General features: G+C 32.5%; 1 protein-coding gene and 3 long non-coding RNA genes across 4 annotated transcripts in view; 3 read left to right on the top strand and 1 right to left on the bottom strand.

Annotated features, from left to right (window-relative positions):
- The window catches only part of LOC128173034 (uncharacterized), a 116,641-nt gene that overhangs the window by 32,256 nt on the left and 64,663 nt on the right, over window positions 1–19,722 (top strand). Inside the window, exons 3-5 of the mRNA XM_052838786.1 lie at window positions 1,918–2,175; window positions 19,253–19,390; window positions 19,522–19,662. Of these exons, the coding sequence (XP_052694746.1) occupies window positions 1,918–2,175; window positions 19,253–19,390; window positions 19,522–19,662 (537 nt within the window). The remainder of the gene's footprint in view (window positions 1–1,917; window positions 2,176–19,252; window positions 19,391–19,521; window positions 19,663–19,722) is intronic.
- LOC128173050 (uncharacterized) lies at window positions 4,755–9,385 on the bottom strand. Its single transcript, XR_008242414.1, has 3 exons — window positions 9,249–9,385; window positions 5,622–5,774; window positions 4,755–5,301 (listed from the first exon to the last, which is right to left on the bottom strand). It is a non-coding gene; the product is annotated as an uncharacterized LOC128173050 (long non-coding RNA).
- Window positions 9,604–11,529, top strand: LOC128173045 (uncharacterized). Its single transcript, XR_008242402.1, has 5 exons — window positions 9,604–9,716; window positions 9,950–10,039; window positions 10,134–10,198; window positions 10,401–10,501; window positions 11,441–11,529. It is a non-coding gene; the product is annotated as an uncharacterized LOC128173045 (long non-coding RNA).
- LOC128173059 (uncharacterized) lies at window positions 12,590–12,871 on the top strand. Its single transcript, XR_008242423.1, has 2 exons — window positions 12,590–12,656; window positions 12,741–12,871. It is a non-coding gene; the product is annotated as an uncharacterized LOC128173059 (long non-coding RNA).

Raw genomic sequence — 19,722 nt, 5'->3', positions numbered from 1 at the left:
GATATATATCTGTACAAAAAAACCAAAGAATTACAGTAAAATGATGATGTTCATTTTAGGGGGCCATTTTAGGCCCTTATCATATATAGTCCTTTATCCCCAAATTGTGGCCCCACCCTATCCCCGGGGACCATAATTTGAACAAACTTGAATCTACACAACCTGAGGATGCTTCCACTCAAATGTGAGCCTTTCTGGCGTAATAGTTTTTGAGAAAATGATTTTTAAAGATTTTCTCTATATATTCCTATGTAAAACTTGATCCCCCAATTGTGGCCCCACCCTACCCCCGGGGACCATGATTTAAACAAACTTGAATCTACACTACCTGAGGCTGCTTCCATTTTAATTTGAGCTTTCCTGGCCTTATATGTTTTGAGAAGAAGATGTTTAAAGATTTTCTGTATATATTTCTATGTAAAACGTGATCCCCCTCTTGTGGCCCCACCCTACCCCAGAGACCATGATTTGAACAAACTTGAATCTACACTACCTGAGGATGCCTCCATACAAGTTTAAGCTTTTCAGGCCGAAAAGTTTTTGAGAAGAAGATTTTTGAAATATACCAACAAATTTTCAATAATTCTCAATTATCTCACCTTTAAAGAGGGCGTGACCCTTCATTTGTACAAATTTGAATCCTCTTCACCTGTGCTTTGTGCCAAATTTGGTTGAAATCTGCCCAGTGGTTCTTGAGAAGAAGATGAAAAAGTAAAAAGTTTACAACGACGACGACAACGACAGACAACGGACAAATTGTGATCATAGAAGCTCACTTGAGCCTTTTGCTGAGGTGAACTAAAAGGGTCAATTTTTAGCTCTAAAATATAAAAAAAGGCTCCTACATTTTCATATAAAGGTTTTTATTCGCAAGATTAACTATATGGTACAGAAATATATATGACTTCAGTCATTTTAAGTCGTCAACTTAAGGTATCCGATCAATAATAGCCACAGATTTACTGAATTTGGATGCATAACATATATGTATGGGCTTAATACTCAGTTTACTTGTACTTAATTTTCATGTTTAAGTATTAGTAGTATGAGTGGAATGTGTCGAAATAAATGAAATTTTCCTATTGTTGAAAAGTTGCCTCCCCCCCCCCCCCTTTGATTTTAATTCATAAAAATCAATAAAAAACTATTTATACGGTATTTATCTTCAATAGTTTTTGAACTCCTAAGGATTAAATTCATATCTTTGCCAAAGTATTTACTGATTTTCTAAGTATTTTCTTTTAATTTTAAAAACTGTGCTTGTCCCCATAGACCTTAATGCGATCTTCATTAATTTATTACGGCTTAGTTAATCACATTTTTAAAAAAAAAATTCTCTCGGAAAATCCTTTTCTGCTGTAAAAAAAAAACTTTGAATTAACATCAGAGTATTTAGTAGAAGATAGATATTCAGGGTTAGAAAAATTTGGTCCTACTATGGGTCGGATAGCGTAAAGAGACTTTATAGTTAACAAATTAACAATCAAATATATCTTAAGTTCAAAAGAAATGGTATATTTAACTATGAACTATTCTTTAATAAAGCTGAAGTCAATACTTTTTTTCCTTTTTAATTTTGCGTATTTTTTGTATAGAACATTTTTTCTGATAGAAACCAATATTGTCTTAAAATGACCACTACAATCTTAAGCAAAATTTTCACTGAGTATAACGTTATCGTCTTTTAAAAATGAGCAATAAATATTAACTCTTTATTTTATATTAGAAACGGACACGACTTGATCTAAGGATAAACAATAATAAAACATTGAACGTTTAGTATGACGATAAAATTCATGTTAGCTTGGTATACCTGTTTAATACAGTAATAGAAAAGCGAACAAAAATTGCTCTCGTCCATGATTTTTTTTCAAAGCGCAAATCTGAAATGACAAATATATTTAATTTATTGTGCAGTCGACCGTCAAAAAGGACGATTGGCGGGATTCTCACTGTATGTTTCAAACTCAGACGTAAACTCCCTTGATGCTATAAAGAAGACCACTCTGTGTTACAAGGACGGACCTGAGTTACCGCCCCTGAACCTTACAAAAAAGTGCATGGAATACGGACGTTATGTCATCTTTTACAACGAACGTTTGAATGAAATTGCCTACCCGGATGGATATGAAGTTTCCAATGTATTTACAGAACTATGTGAAGTCATTGTACAAGGTAAACAAAAACAAGGTGTTTTGAACTTAAACCCTGTCTTATTTCAAAAAGGTTCGTTATTTTGTTTTGGGGTGTTTATTATCCTTTTACAACGAACGTTTGGACGAAACTGTGTACCCAAGGGGGTATAAAATTGCCAATATATTTACAAAACTTTGTGAAGTCGTAATACAAGGTTAACCAATACTAGATACAAAAATATTCATAATTTACATGTCAGATGGAAAATTTACCATGTCGCTGTGGTAACAATGTTAAAAAAAGAAAATAATGAAGGGAACCATTGTAAATCTGTAAAGCGAAACTAGTTGTTTTAATTATAATTTAGAACTCTTCTTTTTTGGTATTTATCCCAACAATTTCAGTAAAACTGCCATTGCAAAGGAAATAATTGTTCAAAACGTCATAGAAACTGCCATTTATTTTTTTAATGCAGTTTCAATTGATAATACATGCAATCTGAGAACATGTTTGGTCATTCAAATCATTTATTGTTATGTACCATGCTACAAGAATGAGTTGATACTATTCAAAAGTACCTCAAAATATGCAGATTGATCTTTAAAACTTAACATTGTCTTTTAATTTCCAAAAGTAACATATGGTACACTTTAATGTGTTTGTATACGGTACAGTGAATTGTTGTTAAAAACGAACAGTGTTCAAAATTAAAAGTCCACAAAAAATGCAAAACAGGAGCAGGGCAAAACACATACCTCTAAAAAATTAGAGGTAAGATCAGATGACAATGATAATTTATTCTTATTTTTTAATGCTAAAATGTAGTCAATTGCTTTGTGTTTAAATTTAAAAGCAGCTGTGTGACTTTAACTTCAACGGAAGAATATATTGATGCCACTGAGATAATGTCGCGTCTTTATCGTAGTACGATATCATTTACTGTTTCACTTAATTTCAACACAAATGGTATTGTTTTATTTTTTTCTACTTTGTCTATTTTGTTACATACCTAGTTTTAAGGTCATTATTAATACGTCACAAAACAACGTCTGGCGTAATTCACGCGTTAATACGTATTGTCCGTGCCCGATCAAACTAAGACCTAACGTTAAAAAGTGTCATTCCAAACAAAGAGATCAAGTTGACCTAGAAATTGATTCAAAACAAATCTATTAAAATCATGACAACTGCAATCACCGTCAACGAATTGGAAATTTAACTGGGTTGTGTCATTTGCGTTCTCGTTTTGAAAATATAGACCGTTTACTATTACCCTGCATAAAGATCAATGCATTATAAGGTTGAATTTAATCCAAATCTTTAAACAATAATCCTGAATGTCCATAAACATTCATGATGGAATCCTGACCGAGAACTATTTCAGTACATAAGGGAGATAAATACACAAGGGGGAATAATTCGACCTATATCATCTTAATTCTTTTTGCTAAACAACGAGTATAGATATATTTTCCACACAAATATTTTTTTTTCAGAATGAAAATCATGCACTTAATAAGATTTTATTTATTTTAAGGACAGTCTTTTAAACCAGTAAAAAAAAAAAGATAGAATAAGGGTTTTGTCTTGAAAGCATATAAGGTAGTTAGCATTATCCACGCGTGAGACTGCAATTTCTAAATACCGATCTCCATCCATAATACTTACCGATATCCAAAAAATCATCTTTTGCGATTTGAATAATACAGACTTATCAACAAATTCTTTGAATCATGTTTTCTATATTTAACAAAAATCTAAAAAATATTTTTAAAGTGATTAAAAAATAACTCAATGCACAATTTTTTTACGGATGTTTTTCAAAATATATATTTCAATGAGTTTTACCCAAAAAATCCCATTATGATCCTAAAACGGCCGGTCTTTTGGGTAATTCTATTTCAAATTGATTAAGGGCGACAAGGGGTAAATAATCTCCATATTTCAGAGAATTCTGTATGAAAATAGAATTAAAAGAGCTCAAATTGTCTTTGAAAATCAGTTTCATTTTATTCATTTGAAAGCAAATTTATCTTCTTTTTAATAAATTAGCAAGTGTAACATAAAATTATTTCTTTTCAAATAAAAGATTCTACATTTTGCATATGAGATAAGTCAAAGAATGATTCTGTAAAGGTCAAAATTAAGACTAAATTTCTCTTTGTACACAGGGAAAAGTGGCTCGCATAATTTTCATGCGATTTCCTTTTCGCATGAAAATCATGCGCTAATCATGCGAAAATCAGATGAAAAGTTTCTCATGCAAATATCATGCGAATATGTTCGCATGATATTCGCATGAAAAATGTACAATTTTCATGCGAATAATTTTTCGTATGTTTTTCATGCGATTAGATATTTGTGTCATATTCATATAAAATTCATGCAAAATTCACATGAAAATTGCATGTTTTTCATATAAAATTTAATTATGACAAATCAATTAATAACACTTTAAAAACATTCTTTCATTCATATATTGACATACTAGTGTCTTTTTTGTTACCAAATTTGACATTAAGACAACTAAACAATTTCTACATGTGTTGGAATTAATACATGTATAAATAAAAATCAGATTAGAGTTTACATTTTATCAAAATATAAATGTTTTCAAAACTTTCAAAGTCTTTGTTTATGTAAACATGTAAAACTTTGCCTTTACAATAGTCATTCACACCAACTGAGAGTTATATCTCTCTTCTTAGAAGGTCAGTAAACATTAAGATTTTATTACATGTGTAATACTGTGCTGATTGCATTGGTCATTATTTAGGATACATACTTTAAGTCTTATGTTTTTGAGATACAATTTATGAGTTTGCGTGTACCAAACCTGTTGAACGCAGTAAGTGAATTACATATAGGAAAATTTCCAGCTATATATTCAAACATAAAATTAATTATTTCTATGCTAGACATTGAAAATTCACTGAAAATTGTTAACACTGTGATTCAAGTTTTCCATGATTCCAAGTGATATTGCACAGATGACAGTATATTTCAAAAGAATCCAGGCCTTTGTGGTCTCAAGTTTCAGTGTGTACCAATGTTACTGGACTGATGTTGGTGTAATCACTCTGGTGTCTGTATCATGTGCCTTTATCTTCCTTCTTCTGTAGCATGTCTCTTTATCCCTCTCCATATTTAAATATCTTTGTCAACCTTGTGTATATGCAAGACAAAATATAATTCATAATGAAACATGCAAACAAATGTACATGTATTGAGTACATGTATAACAGCGTAAAAGCACAAGATTTATACACTCAGATAAAATTAACAAAAAAAACCCCATCATAATGTATCTCTGTATTGAAATAACTTACAGTATGTTTTATTGATCAAAAGCAAATGAGATCAAGAGGTATGTCCGACCTCTTTTATCAAATATATGTTAATCCATGTCTGATTTTATATACATGTAATTACAAACTTTAAAAATATTCAAAACGCAAGGCATATTTCACCAAATAAATACTTACGTGGTATCATCATATGGACAGTTTGTTGTGCATGATTTCCCAAGTGATATACATGTATGTTATTGCTATAGCCATCATATATACAACATATACTGGAGCAGCATTCACCTATTCTTCTGTCTGTGTAACATTGCTTTGGATCTTAAAACAACCCTGTAGGGAAAAAAAATAAAATGTTATGAACATTTTCACACTGCATATATACTCCTATAAATGGATTCACCGTGACAATATGCATAAAAATTATACATGTAGACCGGATCTTGGAGGGGTCAAGGGGATCCAGACTCCCTAAAAAACTCTTTAAATTTAAAGTATAAAATTCATGAAAATATGGCTTACTCCCCCTCCCAACCTTGTTACTCAATCAATCACACCCCCCCCCCCCCCGTCCGAATTTTTTTTTCTGTATCCGCGCATGAAATCAGATTGCATGCTTGCAACCGTATGTTTAAAATATATATCTGCAGATTTATTTCGTAATCATTACGGTTACACTGTGTTCATTCATTCTTGTATAAAAAATACACAATAGATAGAAATTTATCCGAAGCTCTTCGGAGAAAATTGACAGACCCTCTGTCAACCCGAATTTCCCCGTATATTGTATATTCAATTCAATTCAATTCAATTTCTTTATTAACCAATTAAGGGCCCCCAAGGGGCAACATGAAGACTGTTGACATACAACATCCAATGAACATAAAACATTCAATAAACATATACAAGAGGGAAAGAGCTGGATGATTTAAAGAACTATGACAGACATGAACAATTAAATAGTATATATGTATATATATATATATGTATAATAATGTATGTTTCCATACATTCAATATAGTGTCTTCTATATATTTATGTTAAACACCATACATAAATATGTCAAGATACAAATGCACATACAAATTTGAAATAGTTTATCATATGATTGAAAAATAAAAAAACAATATTTGAATAGGAAATACAAATTAAGGCAATGCCTTTTGTAAAAATTTACCAACAGAGTTTAATATATCTAATTCTTCACAGTTTAGAATCCAAAATAATTTTTGTTTATCTTCTAAACTAGTAAAATGTTTTGCTTTAGATGAAATTAAATCACATAGTTCCTCTCTTTCTTTTGTAAATTTGCTGCATTGGATAAGAAAATGTTCTTCATCTTCAATTTTATTAAGTGTACAATTTTTGCATATTCTTTCTGTTCTAGGTGTGTTATTATATCTGCCCGATTCAATAAAAAGTCTATGCGCTGATATCCACAGCCTACAGATTGGCTTTCTGTATTCAGGTCTTAATATAGTTAAATACTTTTCCAGTCTGAAGTTAGTTTTCAAAAATAAATAAGTAACAAGTTTGCCATCTTTAAGTGTTTCATTTGAGTACTGCCAATCAATCAAATATTTTTTAGTCTGAGATTGTTTTAAAGAAGTAACAAAGTCTTTTTTAGAATATGTCATAATGTTTTGAACATTAAGAATGTTTAGTAGCTTTTCAATAGAGGAATACCAAGTTGTATTTTGGGCGAAATGAAGTTCTTTACTACATACAAATGCATCTTTTAATAGAGGAAACTCTGTTGTTAAATTTTCTAATCTGTAGCAATAGTTTAGTAATCTATTGACAATATCATAATGTAGAGGAAATCTTCCTAGTTCAGAAAGTGAAGCATGGTTCATACTTTTTTGATTCAACCCCAATATGGTTTTACAAAATTTTAGATGTAAAGTTTCAACTATTAAGTTGTTATAACATTGTTGTATCAGTATATCATTAGACTGTTTTATTTTTATGTTATTGACGTTAAAGATTCCCCATATTTCAGAGCCATAAAGTAAAATTGGCTTTATAGTGTGGTCAAATACATTTAAGCTAGTCGATATCCCGGGGTTTAGACTCAGGAAGTCTTTTCGTAGTTTGAAATAAGCTTTCAGTCCCTTTTTGTGTAATTCCACCTTAGCCAGTGAGAAAGTCCCTGAAGCTGCGAAATGAATGCCTAAGTATTTGTAATTTGGTACACATTCAATATTGAAATTTTTGTAACTAAATTTATGGTTTATTGTTCTCCCAGCTTTATTAAATAAAATAGCGAGCGCAGCGAGGCGGCGCGAAGCGCCGCTCGCGTAGCGAGCTCCATAGACAACGTGTACGAACGGAGGAAATTCGAGTTAAAATCTGCACATTGTTCAAAGAAAATTTTGTGGACCCGCGTGAAAACGTTCTACTATCCCAGTGATCCTTTGCGGTGCATAGCAACATCGTGGAACAGGAAGTGTTTCTACGGAAAATTCTTACCTCTACATCGCATACATCATTTTCATTTAACAATAAAAACAATCCTTCTAAAAACATTACAGTAAACAAATAAGCTTACGTAAAAAAACTGAACTTTATATGACGTCATTTCCTTCTCCGAATTTGTCCGACAATTTACGAAAACTGTCGAGCGCAAAAGAATGTTAACTATGACGTCACAAAGATCTCGCGTTTTAATTTCCCACGATACATTTAGAGGTGGATCAAGCATAATTATGTACTGGATCATGTAGGAAGTACTCAGTATCAGTGTTAACGGTGACTCTTTGGCTGATTAGTTTTGATCTACGTGCAGCCACGTCATTTTGTAATGAATAGATAAAAGAATAGAATTAAACTGTTAAAATATCTACCGGTACATGTATTTGTTATATAGTTGCATATGTGGTCAAATAATATTGGATATCACACACTAAGTAAGGGGTGAGGGCACATGTCTACAACGCAGCGTCGCTTATATAGCGTACAAAAATTAAAAAGATTTAAAACAAAATTAATGTCACAGAGGAAAATAATTAAAACACAGGTTACAACAAGGAACAAAATGAGAAATAACAGACAAAATTTATTTTTTTACTGATTTTAATGATCATTATTAAAAGGTAAAGAAAAGATAAAACATAATTGTATCTACATAACAAAATGGCGTTGTGTTTATCAAAATATTTTAATACAATGTAAGTCTGTTTAACATTTTATTAACAGCTGATTAATGCTCAGTGGTAGTTTGTTTAAGTGTATAAGACTAGGAAGGGGTCATTGGATAACTTCGGGTTCCTTGCGGTGGTAATTAAAAGTTTTCGAGACAAAGCCAACGTTTTTTGGTTAGGGCAAGTCCACGGGTTGCATTTAACAATGATGACAGATGTGTGGTTCCTTCTGCGCTCGCCCCAACGGTCACACCGTAAAACATATTAATTTTTGTTTTATTGGAATTAACTTGCATACCCCAGTCATCACAATATTTCTCTAAAGCATTTAATTTTTGCTGAAGTCCTTCTGGTGATGATGAAAAGATTACTATGTCATCAGCATACATTAAACAGTCTATGTTTTTTTGAGTATAATGATATAGAGTCAATACAGCCCTGTAAATATGATGGCAGGTCATTTATAAACATTTTAAATAATGTGGGGCTCAAATTGTCTCCTTGACGCACCCCTAATTAGATATTACATGTAAAGACCTGCATCTAAGTTTAATAATAACAGTAGATTTTTTAGTGTTTAAACACGTTTCTGGAAACGTTAGTTAACATATAACATGTAAACATACAATATGCACACACTTGAAACATCTTAGTTCTAGGGTACCTGCATGTTGACGATCCGCTCCTCTCCTATCCAGGATCACGAACTTTTCAATCGCTGAGTATATAATCGTACGATTGATCGGACACATCTTGATGACGTTGATGTAAAGTTTCTGCTGGCTTGCATCACTGATCAGCCAGTGCCGATGTACATAACTTTGCAGCTAGAGAAAATTCAGTCTGTCTGCATATGAGTTATCGCGGGAGATAACTCGAACGGGATTTCGGAAACGAATAAAATGTTTGCAAGGGCTTACAAAAAAGATGCACATCAACCTGTAGCGCTTCAAATTATTAATGATAATTATTCTAATCATATCTAAATTACAAAATCTGATCTGATCTATTGATTTTTGGTATATTGCTCTATGTAAAATCAAACACCATCCTGACGGTTCTCAGTACCAAAAATTTACGCAATATGTGACGTCAGCGGGAACGAGACTCGAGTAAAAAGTGAATGACAGAGGTAAGAAACATAGGCCCAAATGACATATTTATGTATTATCGGAAGATCTCTGCTTCCCGTTTTGATAAATAAAAACCATCATTCGAAATTTTTGCAAATTATTATAAAGAATTCGTTACAATTATTTATAACTGCAGTGAATTGTGATGATGAACAGAGCAAACTTTGCTTATATCCTTAGCGTAATGTTATGGGCTTATGCAATAAAATATCTGATATCTTTACCATTGAAGCATGACAAAAACATCCTTACACGGATATGGAGTTGGTACTATTTGGATGGAGGTGTGAACATGATGACATGCCTGTTGGCTGTATAAAAGGTGAGGATAAATCAAAGTACTAAATATACTGAGATTCTATACTCGAGCCAATCCTGAAAATTGTTCATTACATATGCTTGTTTTCTTCCAAAAGTCAAAAGAAGAGAAGAAAAGATCCTTCCATATTTGTCCAGAGTGTCTTTCCGCCATTAATAGCAGGTTCGTTATTGAGTAAGCACAACAACTTACATGTAGTTTTGTTAAGAATTTGTGTAGAAGATGTGAAAAATATTAAATAAGAAATCCATTAATGAATATCAAGATTACAATAGCGTATTACTTAATTATATCTACCGTAGATATTTATAAGATCAAACAGGAATGAAATCATTTAATAATTATACAACAATAATATTTGCAGAGAACTTTAAGTTTGCACATGCAGATTTGCAAAGACTCTTTGGAAAAGATTTTAACAGCATGACAACCAACAACATTCCGGAAGAATTCATGGATACAGTGGTAAGTAATACTTCTTCTATTTAAGAATTGTATAATAATTTGGATCAATGTTTAACATTGAAGCTCATTTAAGTGATTCAAACAACCGGCTTGAGCGAAAAGTTCATGTGTTGATCACTATTGTCTGTCTTAATTCTGTCCCAGGACAGTCTCCATCCCTCTGTAAACTTTTGACATTTTCTCCTTCTCCAGAACAGTTGAGCCAATTTTAATCGAACTTGACACAAAACAATATTAGTTGGAAGGGAATTCCAGTTTGTTAATTAAACAATGAAAAGTCACACCTTCTTTTAGTGAAATTAGAATGATAAAAAATGTGTTATTTTTAAAAAAAAAATCTTAAAAGCCTTTGGTCCAAATAGCTGAAACTTGTATGCAAGCATTTTGAGGTATTGTAGATTGAAATTTGTTCATATACATATAATGGTTCCTAGGGTTGGGCCACAATAGAAATTGTTTTTGACATTTAGAAATATTTTCCTAAAAAATTGAAACAACAAAAGGGGCTTGATGATTATGTGAGGAAAATTTCAAAATCCTCTTAAACAAAATGAACAGTACTCTTTAAAGTTGTCCAAATGTTTTGTATTTGGCAGCATAAAGTAGATTTGATAAGTTATGGCTATTGATGCTCAGGTGAGAGATTTGGTTTATGTAATAAACTCACAAACTGAAAGCATAAAATAACAACAAGGACATGGATCAGAGTGATATTTTAAAGTGAGAATGGTAGTATTCGGATATGACAATCAGAAATTTATTATATCTGATCAAATCTGCTTTAACGAGCATTTATCATGTTATCAACTGCATGTCATATATCAATGAATTTAGTTTTTATCTGCCAATATTAATAATTCACATTCAAAATAGATACCGGTATGCCATTCAGTAATAGGTAAATTTCAAGAACACTGCATTATGGATATTTTCTTGTAGATTGATGAAGAAACAAGCCTTTTCGAGAAGTGGAAGAAGAAGAAATTTGAATTATGTTCTTATCTAAATAAAGAAGATTTTCCTAAGAAGATTATTGTCATTGTTTTCTGTTAATGTTAATTCTGTATAACGCAAATTAATTAGGATTTCAGTTTTCTTTTCAAAATATAACAGATTATATTCTCAAATTTAGATAAAAAGAGATCAAGATTTCAAGATTATTGAATTAAGCTGCATAGTACAGACCGTATTTTGTATGAAAATTGCATGATATTTGCATGATATTCGCATGAAACAACAGTGAAACATAAGATGTACATTTTCGCATGAATATCGTGCGAAATGTTCACATATGATATTCGCATGAAAATTATGTCAAAATCGCATGAGGCTTTTGCATGAAATTCATGCGTGTTACTTTTCGTCTCTTACTCATGCGAATTCTTCGCATGAACTTCATGCTAATTAAGGTCTTCCGTTTCCAACGGAAGACCTTACTATTATTCTGAAAAATTTTCAAATTTCTTATTATTTTTTTTTTTCTTCTAGACGCCAACTTTGATCCTTAATATCTCGCTCGTTTGTTCACCGATTGTTTTGAAATTTTCAGGACTGATAACATGCCGCGTGATGTTGTCGTTGCATATTTTAGTTGAGGAAAATCCCCATTCGGTTTTGAGTTATTCCCCTTTTAGTAAAATTTAACGACTTCTTTTGTCCAGGGGGGTTTAGCTATAACGATGACTGGCAGAGTCTCAAATATGGGCTGGTTTGGAAGCTAATACATTGAATTTGTGCGAGATATATTTTATTTATTATTTAAATGCAAATAAAAGGGGTGGTATAGAAGTTGAAACAAAGGCAAGAAAAAAATTCAAAAAAATTCGCGTATTTTCCGTGTTAGTTTCCAACCTGATAAAAATTTGTTATAACATGTATTTTAAAAGATCTTGGTCTTACCAAGACCTTTCATTCGGTATACAGAAAAAGGGGCTGGCCCCTATAATTAAGGAGTTAGATGCGTCAAAAGTTTCTTGTCAATAACTTGTAAAGGAATAAAAATTTCTAATGCATTATTGAAGCAAAGTTGCAAAGAAATTAATTTTGAATCCTTCCGTGGTATTCAATTTAATGTTTTCGTAATTTATAGCCAGTATTTGCAGAAACAATTGTTGTCAGTTCGGTCGATTTTTGTGGGGGTGCGCACGTTTAGGAGGTTATGAAAGGGCTTTTTGTAATGCACTAACTGATACATGCAGCGCGCAAAAATAATTTTTGTGGGGGTGCGCACGTTTAGGAGGTTATGAAAGGGCTTTTTGTAATGCACTAACTGATACATGCAGCGCGCAAAAATAATTCTACATAAAATTCCCAAATGTTTTTATTCATATGTACATATTCATTTCATAAAGATGAAAGTCTTTGACCTTATTTTTTGTTGTTTGTTTCATAACTGTGCCCTTTTCTATATTTAGATGCATTACGAGACTCAGGTAACCGATCGATAGAAGAGTCGCTAGCTGTATTCAGGCCGTCGCCTTGACGACAGTGCATATGCTTGTAGAGCTGGACGTACACATGTTTAACGCCCCGCTGTGTTACTGTAACAGAGACATTTTGAATTGTTTCAGTACTGGGAGATGTGTTAATTAAATGGTTCGAATGCATGGTAATCAAACTCAACTTTTCTACAGTACGTATACACCATGTACACGGCCGTCATATAAAGCACAATGTGTATTACTGACATGACAAATGTACGCTGGCAATTTAAACGAAGAGGATTGCTCCCGAAAGAACATTTCTTTTAAAGCAAAACAAAATACTGATTTCCGATGGATATAATATTATCATCGTGGAGATGATTTTAAAAAGTGAACTTAATATTCGTATACGATAATATTCGAATCCAAAGCCGCTATTTTTAAGTAACGGTTATTAGGGATATTAATTATGACTTGCCCCGCGTTTCACGTTTTTTACTTGCAATGCATCTACAAACGAAAATACCAAACAACCTTCGGCAGCAATTTATAAATAATTTATTACATACTAGTACACAATATTAAAGAGATAATTAAATAAATTGTGCTTTATAATTGTACTCGCTATCTTCCGTGGAAATAATGGCATGGAAAAAATGTTGTTCAATGTTCATCAAAAACGATGTAGCCTTAGCAATCGAAAATAATTAACAAACTGTATATTGATAGATTGACACATTAACAAACATTCAGACCCGCAATGTATTTTTTGCAAATTCTATAAAATGTAGACTCAGTAAGTGAATTTTTCCGTTTGGGGTATTTTGAATCACATGTGTACGCTATGTGTACATGTATATATAGATTAATAGCCATATAGATAAACACTTTCAGTGTTGAATTTTTAAAAGATATTTTGTACATGCAAAGCAATCCAATGCAAGGGCTATTAAATTCGAACAATGTACATACGGTAGGGATCGAACTGATACTGGTTCTGCTTGTTCTACAAACAGCGAATGAAATGCGAAGTATTAGGGTGTTATTTTTAAACAAATAAGTATTGCTCTCTTAAAACCTTGCATTACTAAACAAAGTATTTCATCGGAAGCATTATTAGTTACCTTAGCTGCATATATGTAGCTCTCCGTCTGGAAAAATTAAGTACCATCCGAAATTTTGCATACAAGTGCTATACAGACTTGCAGCTAACATTAACTTAGAATTGCCGCTGTTCATAATTTCATTAAAAGACGCGCAGATTCAAGTGGTTATATGTCGTTTGATATGGGATTTATGATGTCTATTTATATTATTTTAATTAAGGACAGACGAAACGTTCCTCAATTTTATATAATTTTCCTTGATATTTCATTCCTTATTTATTAACATTTAAACCTGTTAATTCCAAAAAAATTAGAGTACATTACCAGGCTCGTTTTGGAGCTAGAATATTTCGAACTTCCCTTAAAATAGCACGCAAAATGCATTTGAATGCTTATAAGTAAAGTCATACTATATATTTTAATTTGAACACATTATATTCAAACCAAAAAAATCATATTACATAAAAATTTAATTATGAAATAACAAAGTGGAAATCTTAATTCACATTGTGGAGATAGGAAAAAATGGAAGACACATGAAGGTCGCGTTTGACCTTAATATTATACAAGCAATAGCTTTCCAAAAAGCTTGCCTGACTACCCAAATTTATTCAATGGAAGCATGCATGTATCAATTAGGCTATCTTATAAGAAATGAAATTTAATTTTCGCTGCGGATCATAAATTATTAAACTGAACGCGCAGAGTTTAGAAGCAATTTCAATCTTTTTCTTCGATCGAGTGCATGTACCTGTATATCACTGGAAATTAAATCATTTCATTATTTTAAATCATTTTAGGAATGTACATGTATCGAATAATCTCAAACAGCCAAATTGAAAATTGAATTTGTTATATATTAGATGCAAAATCAAAGACATTTTGTTATTTCTAACCATATAGGAAAGGATATTCAAACACGTACATGTAGCATCGTTATTTGAAAGTGTGTCTGTGTGTGTGTGTGTGGGGGGGGGGGTTAGGTGGGCAGCTTCATCAAAAAAAAATCTTGACAAGGAATTTAAAAAATGGGGAATTTTGAAAATCCTAATCCGTAGGTGGGAGGGGGTATTTACATTTTAACTTCAATTTAATTCAATTAGAATTACTTTATTTTTTGGTTCCATTTATTACATGCTCCGACAAAAGTGAAAGATCCATGATATCTCTATTTATTATATGACCAGTTAAGAAAATAGAGTGGGTAAGACCATCTACACATCATGTGCTCTGGCCTAACTTGGACTCGCCCACTAATCGGCGAGCCAAAATTATGAATGAGACGTATTATGGCGCGAAGTCTTTCTTTACCATTCACGCAACAGCTGAGATCTCAGATAGATCCATCGGCATAGATCCACTGAGAGGGTGTCAACTAATAACTACATATATTATACTTTGGATTGAATGTTTTAGAAGAAATCTATCGAATTAACATACACACTTAATTGACTAGCAATTGTTAGATGTACATTTACATTTGTACACGCGAGTGAAACCCTTTTCCAGATGAATGAAATCGCCCAATTGATCGAAAATCGGGTCACACGTACCCCACTTCGGCGAATTACTTGTACGTAGCCCCTCCAGTAAATATTCCAATTATATGAATTTATATTTGTTTTAATTAATCCAAACTGATCATTCTTTGTTAATGATGATAATCCAACACCAACTATTACTTACATTGTACTACTTAGACAATGTGTATCATCTTGTTGCGATGACACCTCCCTCTTTTTTTTTTGACCTTTCAAATATGGCAATCTATTTTTAAATCAGGATTACACACGTGCAATGTGAAATGCCCTTTTAATTGAACACTCTTGCTCATTGTGCTTATTACATCCCATATAACGTTTTCATCAATTATGAATATAAATGTTGACACATTAAAGATGCATCCTCAGGCAATTATTAATTCAAGCTTGTGGGTGCCCCCCCCCCCCCCCCCCCCCCCCCCCCACTTTTTCTCACAGCAACTAATTTTTTAAAAATTTACTTATAAAAAATTGAATTATCAAGGATGTAAAAAATTTATATAAAAATAAGGAAATTAGGATTGAAATTGAAGTTATATACATACTACGCCAGACCCCCCCCCCCCCTCCCCCGGATTAGGATTTTGAAGATTTTTGGATTTTTTTTTTTTTTTTTTTTTTTTTTATGCTTGTCAAGACTTTTTGGATGAGTCTGCCCCCCCCCCCCCCCCACTTTCAAAAAGGATGCTACGTGCCTGCATAAAGATAACAACATTCAAGGGCTTTCCGTCATTTTCAAGCCATGATAAACATGATAAAAAGGACTCTCAAAATAAGAAAATAGACGCAAAGTAAACTGCATTCATGGCATATGTTCACATTGTATGATGTGTCTCAAAATTCCTATTTTGGACTCGTCCACTATAACTACGAAAAAATTAATGAATGAGACATTCTAGCTGATTCTGGCGCGGAGTCTTGTAAATGAAATTTCCATTGATCTGAATGGATTTTTTCTGTGAGGGTCGGGGTACTAGGTATAAAAACAATTTTAATCGTTCAAAGTTTTGAATTGTTAACAACGATATATCAGATCGAATGTTTTAGAACGATTTATAAATCCAAAATACAGTCATTTTTAATCTGTTGACGCGTGAGCATATGTATTAAGTAGGCGGGCATCCCTACATTCTATTAATTGAAGACAAATGAAATCGCGTCCAGCAGAACTCCCTGGCATTTTAGTGTTTGTTATTATAAATTTATGATTTTGTTTGTTAATAACAATTCAACATCAATTATTAATTAACAATGTACACTCTAGTACGCTTATACACAATTTTGTTGCGATGACCCCCCCTCCCCCCTCCCCGGACATTATACCTATTTTTAAATCAGGATTACACACGTGCTTGCATGTGCAGAAGACAATCTGGAACTTAACTGATAACTATATCATCTCTTTGGAAATGTATTTCTCCGTACGCAAATACGTGTAGTAACTGATACATGCAATTGTGAAAACCATAGAGGAATGCATGATCTGCGCATAATAACTAACTGCTTGATGCAATATTTCTTTTTTCCAACATGTTTTAAGTCAATGATAATATAAAAATATATGCTTGACTTCATATCGGAAATTACTCATTTTCTTTATTCCCCTTTTCAATAAACAAAACAAACCAACAGACCAAATTGATCCAGATAAATATAATTATCAAAAATAAACCTAAAAAACAAACTACACTTTCATCCTTCACCCACAATATTGCCTTTTCGATATTTGTCATCGTGGTAGATCCGTGTAACAATCTATTAAGTAGGTGCTTGCACGACATAGAACCGGCCCTTGCTGATCAACGTTTTCATTAACACATATAAAGGAAAAAAAAATATTTAGATTTTTTCTTGGATTTATTTTGATGTAAATAAAAAAGAGAAGAAATTAGTTCTATAATATATATGCGATGTAAATCTTTTTTCCACGCAATATTTCGTATAAAACAACGAAGAGTAGTATCTTGAAACTTCATTCAAAATTTGATTAGACCTTTAAATTGTAAAATGCTAACATTGAAAATTGTGCCCGATTTCTTTTTTTTTAAGATAAAACTTTATTAAAAAAACTGATTCTTTGAGACAAAATAAATTGACATAATCAGTTTGACATTCTCTAAGTGCAGTTCTGTAGCTCTTAGTCTGAAAAAGAATCGGATGGACGACCTAGGACCCAGATCGTCCATCCAAATTTCTTGAATATTGCCATTTCTTTCGTACGCGGACGCATGTTGGCCGAATACTCACCGAGACTAAATGGTTCGTATTTTAAGTTTTAACTGCGTTTAAAGGTAATATTGGAATTCCGATAATTTTGAAAATGATTAATTAAATAAAAATGGTTAAAATTACCGTTAAATTACCGGCATCGGCCTTCCCCATGCGCGAATCTAGAAGAGTAGGGTGAGGGTTCCAGACCCCACCCCAACCCCCGCAAAATTTCTTTCCATTACATGTACAATATAAAATTACAAAAATATGCCTCGGACATCCCCAGGCAAACTCAAATAACCGTCAGACACTCAACCCCCACCCCAGGAAAATTTTTCTTATCCGCGCATGCCCCCTCCCCCTCAAAAAACAAAATTATTCTTCAGAACCCCCTGTAAAATTTCCAGGATCTCCGCATACATTCTAAAAGATTCATTGGCCCTTGCTTTCGATAAAAAAATGCGAGTAAAATGTTTGGTCTTTTTACGTTCATACCGGGCATACCCACTGTGTGATTATAATCGTCGTCCATATTCTGTGTATATTGAGTCAATTATGATGATTCGATAAGTTTCTCAAAATAAAATGCACATGCAAAAAAACAACATGCGGCGAATCAAACTTCAGACAACTTTTAAAGATCTGTATTTGCTTATATACATGTATTTTGTTTCTTTTACACAGTGTTTATACATCTAATATTGCACCATGGTCAGGTATCAATTTTTATATTACGTCACAAGTATGACGCAGCTACGACGGAAGACCTAATCGTTGCTTGCAACGAGCTCGTCTCTAGTTTCATATGAGATTCATGCGAGCCACTTTTGCCTGTGTATGAAAAAAAAGCGCCAATTTCCACAATCATTTCCACTTTAGCAATTGCCCTACCTTTTATAATACTGATGGCCAGCCAACTTGGTTAAATCTTATAAGAACATATCCTCAGATACATGTTTGAAAAATATGAAAAAAAAATATGTACGCATTTTATTTATCTAGTAGGGAATGAACTTGTTTAAAACCACAAGCTCTTTTCCATAAATAGTATTTAGCGAATGAAAACCTTTTCAAGGTTTGTCGAAGCAGGATATACCATTTATATTTTGAAGTAGATAATACTATTTAGAAACATAGCTTGCAAGGGTGTTTGTGAGTCATTTAATTTTTGATTGAATTAATATTATGATTTGATAACAGAAGTAGACTCTATAAATGATTTTGACAAATCATAAAGAGTACTATATCATAGAATCAAAATTTAAAAAAATGAGGTTGATCCAAAAATGATTAACCCTATATCAATAGTCGTTAACTTAAGTTAATTATTTCTCCATACATGTATCCGTGTCATCGTTGCAACCAATTAATATAGTAGGATCCCACATTCGTATCAAATTGCTAGCCTTTACTTTGATATAGAGTAAAACAGTATCACTATCTCGAGTAATTTATATTTGTTTGGTGCAGGATGTAGCAATGCCAGTTTCTATGGTATTAACTGTGACAATCAATGTCCGACCAACTGTAAAGACAGCACGTGTCACATAGAGAACGGAACTTGCTTCTTGTGTAAACCTGGATGGACTGGATTAGATTGTAATATAAGTATGAATACAGATATTGATATTAGTTTTTTCAAATGTTGCTTTTGATATAAGCTGGTTTTTAATTAAACATACTACTTCATTTAAACTAAGTATTAAACAGAAATTTAGTTGCATTTGTCTGTATAACAGAATGTAGAGAAGGGTGGTACGGTATGAACTGTACCCAACAGTGTGTAGGACATTGTAGAGATGAGGCTACCTGTAACCACGTGACTGGTGTATGTGACAGTGGTTGTGCTGCTGGATGGAAGGGAGACTTGTGTAATGAAGGTATTAGTTGTAATTGTACTTTTTTTTATTTTAATATTCTAAGGACTTAAAAAAAATAGT

Source organism: Crassostrea angulata, chromosome 2, assembly GCF_025612915.1.
Source record: "Crassostrea angulata isolate pt1a10 chromosome 2, ASM2561291v2, whole genome shotgun sequence".
Classification (NCBI taxonomy): domain Eukaryota; kingdom Metazoa; phylum Mollusca; class Bivalvia; order Ostreida; family Ostreidae; genus Magallana; species Magallana angulata.
Note: the sequence above shows the minus strand (reverse complement) of the source record. Positions and strands in the feature narration are given on the sequence as shown.